Source organism: Echinococcus granulosus (assembly GCF_000524195.1).
Source record: "Echinococcus granulosus chromosome Unknown EG_S00194, whole genome shotgun sequence".
NCBI lineage: Eukaryota > Metazoa > Platyhelminthes > Cestoda > Cyclophyllidea > Taeniidae > Echinococcus > Echinococcus granulosus.
In genome coordinates this window covers 77,787-86,405 of record NW_020170574.1, presented here as the reverse complement: position 1 = coordinate 86,405, position 8,619 = coordinate 77,787, and the positions used below count along the sequence as shown (strand labels likewise).

Sequence of the window (8,619 nt, the reverse complement as noted above, 5' to 3'; positions counted from 1 at the left end):
TGGACCAGGCATTTATTTCAAATCTCTTATTTGGGAATACTTGAATTATGTAATGTTTTTGATAGCGACTAACCGTAAGGAGAATGCTTTAATGCTATGCGAAATCGCTGGCTGATATCTGGACGTTTCTTCCCGCATTCGTGTCGTCTAACACTTCAAAATCGTCTTGTTTTCGTGGCGTAGGTGTCATATATCATGCATGCTTTTTTATTGAAGCTTACAACACCTGTGCTTCTTAGTATTTAGCATTGCATTTATATGCTCTTCCTGCTCCTGCTTTTTTAGATTTGACATTCCCGAGGACTATGACAATTTCTTTAACCCCACTGAACGTAGTCTAGTAGTAGACTACGTACTAAAGCGGACGGGTACGTGTGAATGTACCGGCCCTGGAACCTGCCCACCCGTCAAGGGTGGCGACGATGCCTCACCGCATTACGTGACCGAGGAGGATGTGGAGTACGAGCGAAAGACTCGTGCTAGGCCCTTCGATGTCAAATTGGCGGAACATGGCAAGGTCGATTTGGGTATTGACCATCTCATTAACGATAAGGTCTTCATTGCTGCTTTTCCATTGCACGATGTGAGTTGGTGGTATACTTGTTTGAACCGCTAAGTGGTGTACGTCTTTTCCTCTACTTTATGCGTTCTTTCTTTTTTCCTCTAGCCGTCTGAGGAGCTGATGAATCTATTGAAACAGAAGGAGGGCGAGGTGGCAGGTTCGAGCAGACCAAAGGTAGGATTTGTGTATTGGACTCCTATCTAAATAAGCTGGGTAGTGTCGATTATAAAGGAGGTAATAGGAAATAGTTCATTGGCAGCGGTGAACAACTTCGCTGCCAGCATCTCAAGTAAAACCTCTACCATCACATTTTACCAATTTGACCTGTTTGTAACGCGATTTAGTTCAACCACTTTTCGTATTCTCATGAAGGCCACATATCGCATGTGTGACATTGATAGCGAACGTGTTGGTAAGACTTTGCTTATTTTCTCTTCAGTCAAGATTGTGTCTTTTCACAATTACATTTGTGTATTTGACAGATGTTTTTTGGGGTCTAGAAAACGCGATTTTGTGCCGAAAGTGGTTATTTCTCATTAAAATGCATCTGTAGTGGGCATAGTTAGGCATGGATCGTCGTTTTTTCTGTCATGTAAATGGCACTTGAAGGTTGAATCCACTTGTTTGGTACCATGCACCATGAATCTCCATAGCTCAAAGTTTGATCGTAGATTTCTGCCTGATATTTTGATAACTGGCTTATGGAATTTCGTCCCACATTTGTTCAACTTATCTTCATGTACAGTAGGTCTGTTATCCTCTTCCTCGTTTAAACGAATGTTATGGAAAATTGTCTTAGCTGCCCACTACTTTTTCTTCATTAAGAGAGTTAGGGCAGGGTTTGAGGGTACATTTTATTGGGGGTAAACTCTTCAAAAGTTTGTGCGGATATTCCCTATGTCTCCGCCTCTTTCACCTGTCTAGACCGAGCAGACGGAGGTCAACATGCGAACCCTTCTAAACGACCAATGGGGCAGCTTGAAGAATATGATTAAGTTTCAACCACTAGACTACGTTCGGTACGTTCTCTGTGCTGTCTTTCTCTTTCTTAACCGATTTTGCGCCAAAAACATTTCACTAACCACATCTTGCAACCAACACTACTGATCAGATTATAAGTAGGGGATGAACTCGAAAACAAGCGTTTTATTCAGCTGAATTTTTCCATCTGTCGGCCTTAGGAAGCTGCGCCTCCTAGTTATTGTTTCATCAATGAAAAAAGTTGTTACTGGACTAACTTAATCACTCTAAGTCGGAAAACCTCTTTTAATTCTAATTCTGATGTCTACCTTCAAAAAGTTTAATATTTTAGAACACATTAGGCAATTATTAATGTTTATTTGTTCTGTGCTCTACCTCCATGCTTAAATACAGAGGGACTATCCACTGGCCCGTAGACAAATCATGCTTACCATGGAAGTAGTCACAGAAGTACGCTAATTTCTGTGTGCTACAACTCTGTTTATGTGCATATCGTTTCGTTTCTTACCCACCCGCACACTAACTTTGCACAAAAAATGCGATTTTGGGGTGTTACATTTAAAGGGTACTTAAAGCGGGTGTTGCCTTGTTGTCACAAATTTTGTCGGAATTGAAACTAGTGTATGCCTCATGTTAACCACCAATCATTGTTGCCTTTTCTAGACTCTACTTTGGTGAATCCATCGCCTTCTACTTTGCATGGCTGGGCCTTTACACCTACTGGCTCATCCCTGTGGGTATTTTTGGTCTCCTTGTCTTCTGTCTTTCAGCCATTGACATCTCCGACGACCGAATTGTGTACGTAACTAGTTTTATGCTCATTGGCCTATTAATATGTTGTCAAAGTAGTAACAACGCTAGTGCTTTGTTGGTTGTGGAAAATTACCTACTTTTGGCTTCATTCCACGTAGGGATGACGTATGCAATCGTGGGTCCGAGTTTGTGATGTGTCCTACGTGCAGCCAACGGGGTTGCAAGTTTTGGCTATTGAATGCCTCTTGTTTGGCCACGAAGATGACGCATCTAGTGGACAATATTAGCACGGTTCTGTTTGCTATCTTTATGTCTATCTGGGGTGAGTTGTTTGTTTGACTGCTTTCCCTAATCTCTCCAAGCAACAGCTTGAGTTATATTAATTTACGGTAGCAACGCTCTTCATGGAGAACTGGAAGCGCTACCAAAATGTCCTGGGGCATCGATGGAATGTGCAACATCTTGAACCTGTGGATGAGCCACCCCGACCGGAATTTCTTGCCCTACTCAAAAAACGAGGCTACAAAACGACCGTTAATTTAATCACTGGAGTACGTTCAACATCATTTATGGGTTACATATGAATGATATTTGTTATTTTAGCGTGAAGAACCTAGTATTCCCTTTTGGAGTCGCAAATTGCCCTGCACTGTGCTCTCCTTCAGCTCTGTTATCTTGGGGGTATGTGGGCCGGAACGAAATTCACATACCTTATCTCCTCATTTGATTTCAGCAACCACTGTGCATTTTAGATGGTCCTCTGTTTGGCTGCTCTTATTGGTGTCATCTTTTACCGTCTCATTGTTAACACTCTTCTGTTGCAACACGAAAATGTATTCATTAGCTCTATGGCAGGAATAATTACTACTGTGACCAGCTCCTGCATTAACTTGGTCTGCATCTTCATCCTGAAATTGGTAAGCATCGTGACCTGTGGCCAAAATCTGGGGTAGCTGACCAAATGTTTCATTTCATTTTTTGTTTCTGGTTTGTCATCACCTAGGTATACGACAAAATCGCGGTCAAACTGACAGATATGGAGAATCACAGGACTCAGTCGGAGTACGATGACAGCTTGACGTTGAAACTCTACCTTCTGCAGTTTGTCAACTTCTATTCGTCGATTTTCTACATTGCCTTCATTCAGGGAACCACTGCCGGTCTGCCCGGTGACAGGAGCATCCCAATTCGTTCATCTGGCGTGAGTTTTTCTGCTGCTTAAAGCCTAATTATGTTTTGATTTCTCATTGACCTTTTATATCATTTGGGAATTCTAGTGTGACAATGGAAATTGTCTCTTCCAACTTTTTATCCAATTGGCCATCATAATGGTCGGCAAACAATTTCTTAACTTTGTGACGGAAAATACTCTTCCGTGAGTTTACTGGTAATTTGTATTCTCACACAAAATCTATATGGTAAGATTAGACGATGTAGCTCATCTACAATTCCTCCAATTTTCATTAGCCAAATTTTAATGCTCCTATTGAGGGTGTTTCAATGGTTAACAGACTAGGAGGCCATGTCGCAGTTGAGATGATCCCACCTTCATGCCGTCTGCGTGGCAGCCGAGGTGCGGGTGATTCTAAAATACCCACACACAAGTTAAAGAACTATAACACTCCTACAACGTTCTGACAGCATGAGTCTGAGATTTTTGTCCTTACCCCTCTCCTTTGAAGGCCGATTAAGCGGTGTCTGGTCGTCTATTTTGCGCATCGACGCTCAATGAGAGATCGGGGTGCATTGGCAGAGAAGGTGTCCGGAGCTCAGTACGGCTCGATGGAGTCGGGCGCTCTCGAGAAAACACCGCTGACGAGTGGCGACGGACGACCGATTTTGTATAACTGCCGCGCCAACTTCACTCTCCTCGACGGCGGATCACGACCACTCTTTGAGGAGTATCTTGAAATGCGTAAGTTGATGCGATTTTGTCATGCGGATGACCTCCGATAGCACCAGTGCTGTCGTCGGCAGCACCTTCATCAATACCATCACCATCGCGGCCGTCACTGTTATCATAGCACGACTTGTGTGGTCGCCTAGGCGTTGATTAGCACGTCCTCTAGTGTTGTACTTTATGCAGGTGCTAATTGAGCGAGACTGGGATTTTTCCCTTTACGAAGGCCTAAAATGAACTAATTTTTGGCATGCTCTCCTTAGCCTTTAATCGGTATCTGGAAGGCTTTAATGCGGAAGCTTGTCGGTACAAATGATTCAGCCTAGAACTGCTCGCTCCAATTTTGTTGTTGATGCTGGAATGCTGATTTTCGTATGACTTCACTATTTTCATGTTGGCTTTAACTATAAAGTAAAATGATGCACTTAAGCTTTGTCGCATATAATAGTGCAGTCTAGCAAGTCCTCGCCTCCCTTGTCAAAGCATGTCTTCACCCCATTCCACCACTCATTTCTTCTGCACTAGTCAAAGGTAGCAGAGCACTTTGGTATCTAGTGTGCACCAGTCTTTCGAAATTACACAACTCACTCATGAGTGATGGCATATTTGACCGGCCTGTGGAAATATTCATCCCTTCTGCCTCCGTGTCAAGCATCCATAATTCCGCGTTCCTCGCGTTGAATGGAATGTTCGCTTACAGAAATAACTGTCAAGGCTGCTGGCTGGAAATGAATCTCCATGACCAGAATTGTCACTGACGTGCAGACATCTTTCTCCTGTGCGGTTTGGCGGCTAAGCGTCGTACCACCATACGGTATTGTGCTTGAAGCCCTCTGTAGAGAGGGGAATGCACGCATTTGACCCAGTTGGTCAGAAGGGCTTCTTCATTCCTCACTCTGGGCTGTTTCCCACGCATATGGTCACTTGCGTCTATCACTTTGTCAGATGTATTCCGGTCAACGGCATACACTCTGCGCATTGGGAAAAGGGCAAAATTGGCGCTTACTTTGGTATGCAGTAACTCCACAGTAACATCCTTATTGATAAGTGGGGGGCCAACTCGAAGTCCTGGTTCAAGTTGAGCGTTCTTATCTAAGGCAGTTTTCTAGATTTTCAGCGACACTGTCTCTCGTATCACACTTGCTATGTTAAATGTAAAATATTAAATGAATACAGTACAGAAGCGTCTAAATTTAGCTCTTGTTTAACCGGCAAAGCATTATTCATAGTTTGGGAGTGTGTGATGCATTTTTGTATGGTTATCTAGTCATTCAAACTATTAGAATTGCTTTCTGAATAACATTTTCTCTATTATTGTTTATCTCTCTCAGTGATCCAGTACGGTTTCATCACAATGTTCGTTCCCGCCTTCCCCGTTGCTCCACTATTCGCTCTGCTCAACAACATGTTTGAGCTACGCACGGATGCAAAGAAGTTTTTGCGTCTCCTCCGTCGACCGGTTAGAAAGCGAGAAAATGGAATTGGCATCTGGTTCGGCATCCTAACTGCCATTTCCGCTCTGGCCATTCGAACAAATGTGAGGCATTATTGCTGGTGTTGCGACACGCTCTACTGATGGTTTATCAGTAGATAACCAGGTTTCTTGTATGTGTGGGTTTCAGGCTTGTTTGATCGCCTTTACTTCGGAGTACCTTGTACGCATGACCTACATACTCTACTACTCGCCTAACAGGACCCTGGAGGGCTACCTCGACTTCACTCTCTCCTACATGAATGCCTCGCGATTCGATTTGACACCGAAGGATGAAGTGCTGTTGAAAAATTCAACCTATTGTCGGTGAGAGCGGCGGCAGAGGTTATCATTTCATGGCATCCTTGAATCCGATTAACAGCTTTGTAGCATCCAAATTTGTTTCTAAAGCCAGTATAAGGCATTTGAGGTTAAAAGTCTTCCATGACTGATGACTTCATTCTGCAACTTTTGACATCTAATTCAACCAGGCGCGCTTTCTTGGAAATTCTTAAAGAAGAAACGATTGGAGGCCAAATTAACCCTTATTATTCCTTACATCGTTAATAATCGGATAGATAGAGCTTTTAAAAAAGACAGCTGCTATTTGACGAGACGTCATTCTGGCCACTTGGTCGTTGCTCGAGCATAGGCACTTGAAGGTAACGGTTTTTTTTTCTCCAGGTATCGCGATTTTCGTGAACCCCCAACTGCGCCTGACCCTTACGCCTACACTCCGGTGTACTGGCACGTCCTGGCTGTGAAATTCGCCTTTGTTTTTATTTTTGAGGTAAGCTGTCGTTGTTATATTGTTTGCTTCCATTCCCCTCATTCTTGCCCTGCATATATGCGTATATATGATACCCTTTTAGAATGTGGCTCTAGCCTTGACAGCCCTCATCGCCCGATGCATTCCTGACATGCCACAGAACCTCACCATTATCTCACGTCACGAGGCTCGCGTTGTCAACGAGCTTCTTCTCCAGAACGAGGAAATTGAGGATAAAGAGAAGTCGTTCGAACCGCCAACTCAACAACCGGCCATTGGTTTTAGTAGTGTCGAAAGTTTCAAGGTGAGCTCTTCCCTCCTCCCTAGGAAACTAGTTAAACTACTAGCCCGAGAGGGGATCTAAGCGGCTGCATTGTAGGCAAAGAGCTGTATTCCATTCTATGTTAATCCACATCTCCTGTATGTACGTTGGCAGGCCGCACGGAATCGTGAGCACCGCGTATTCCTTGGCTGTAAGTTTATTGGTGCACACGGATGACAGCGAAGGGACGAAAATGGAAATGAGACACACTGTGTTGAGGCCTTGTCATGCACTATGTTTTCATTCTACCAGTCTTTGCACCAATGTTATCGTGTCTCTGTTCTTTCTTCCCTCTCTCCGCCTTTGTCACGGCTCTTCAATCATCACTTTTTAGGGCAAAATTGGCGATTGTCAAGGCTTCTTTATGGAAGATTTAGCTTCTCCTACAAGTGTATAGCACCGCTACTATCCTTCACACTAGTGTAGATTCTCTTCCATGTACACCGCCTCCCCTGATCAATCCATGTTGTGCATCCACCACTAGTCCCCTCCACCCCCTCCTTCCCCTATTAATCGTGCAACAAGCCTCAATTTGATAAGTTACCTCAAGTTTTTCTTAAAAACAACTATTTCTCTATTGCAAGACTCAACAAGTGGGCTTCGTTTACGCTCTGGTTAGTTTCTACTGTCGCACCGTGACTGTGCTTCCGCATAGCAGCAATGTCCATGATTGAAGCATGTTCAGCTTGACTGCGGCAATTTTCCATTGCCTTTGATGTTGCAATTGTCCAGATTGCACCCTTGGAATCAACATATACCAGGAATGGTTCCCATTTAAGACTGATGCGGTAATCACGAAGTCACAGTCTCAAAAAAAGAGCGACCACTGCAGACCCGATTTTTAATTTTGTTCCAGCGAGACCAATTACCATTTCATTCCATCCAATTCAAAAGCTGTTAATTATCCCAACATGCTTCAAAATGTTAGACCTACCGCTCAGTCTAAATGTCGAACCACTCCTGCCACTTTGTGATTTATGCTGCCACTCGTTACTACTCGCAGTGCGGCTCTAATCCATGCGCTTTTGTATCACCACCACCACCCCCACTATTACTAATATTTTGTCCTTTCGAATTTAAGCCTCCAAGGATGTAATCCATCATGGGGTTAGTTGATACAACCACCATTGAAATATTGCATCTCGGCCTGATTGCCAATAGCCCTACTGATTGCAAATGCTCTTTTTGATTACCTTTTTTCCATTCCTGCGCGAATGTCTTTATTGAAAGGATAATTTCACCCATCCCCGAAAGGGCGAGGTATGCTTTTTTTTGTCGTGTGTGTGTGTATGTGCGTTCGCTAGCGCTTCCTGAAATGTCCGCTTACTTATTATTGCACTGTGGCACCTGATTGGCGCTATGAGGCTCTACTGTAATAATTATAAAAGATGGACGAATTTACCTCCCTGCGACAGGTTGGAGGTTTTAGTGGTTTGAAAGCGGGATCATAACGCTGCCACAGATGCAGAGCTCAAGTTGTCCCTAAAAACGCTTAAGAGAATAAAAGCCTCCTACTCCAAAGTTCATCAAGCTTGAGTAACCAAAAGTGGTCCTCGAGTCCTCTTTCTTTTAGGCGGTTAAGTAGTATCAACTATGAATATGTCTAAGCTCAGAATCCAGGTCGCTCTCTAGCTATGCCAGTCACTATACACGTAGAGGCTGAATTGAGCAAACAATTCGGCATTGCTGACCTCATTTTCCGCATCCTAACGCGCTCTCAGTGTCGGTTGTGTTCAATGTTCTTAAAATCTCACCACATGTGATACCTCCGTCTGTCTAGTGCGCGTTTTCTCATCTCTCTCTCCCTTTTCTCTAGCCTGAAGAACAGCTCTTTACCGGAATCGGCTTTTTGCAAAAATGA

General features: G+C 43.7%; 1 protein-coding gene across 1 annotated transcript in view; it reads left to right on the top strand. All coding sequences in view use genetic code 11, as the record gives it.

Annotated features, from left to right (window-relative positions):
- The window catches only part of EGR_10154 (Anoctamin-1), a gene marked incomplete at both ends in the record, with an annotated part of 16,265 nt that extends 7,646 nt beyond the window's left edge, over positions 1-8,619 (top strand). The window contains 16 exons of the mRNA XM_024499403.1: positions 286-583; positions 668-736; positions 1,487-1,581; positions 2,207-2,341; positions 2,455-2,618; positions 2,690-2,847; positions 2,900-2,977; positions 3,049-3,213; positions 3,300-3,497; positions 3,574-3,671; positions 3,979-4,211; positions 5,528-5,733; positions 5,819-5,994; positions 6,352-6,457; positions 6,540-6,740; positions 8,575-8,619. Coding sequence (XP_024346186.1) covers positions 286-583; positions 668-736; positions 1,487-1,581; positions 2,207-2,341; positions 2,455-2,618; positions 2,690-2,847; positions 2,900-2,977; positions 3,049-3,213; positions 3,300-3,497; positions 3,574-3,671; positions 3,979-4,211; positions 5,528-5,733; positions 5,819-5,994; positions 6,352-6,457; positions 6,540-6,740; positions 8,575-8,619 — 2,425 coding nt within the window. The remainder of the gene's footprint in view (positions 1-285; positions 584-667; positions 737-1,486; positions 1,582-2,206; positions 2,342-2,454; positions 2,619-2,689; positions 2,848-2,899; positions 2,978-3,048; positions 3,214-3,299; positions 3,498-3,573; positions 3,672-3,978; positions 4,212-5,527; positions 5,734-5,818; positions 5,995-6,351; positions 6,458-6,539; positions 6,741-8,574) is intronic.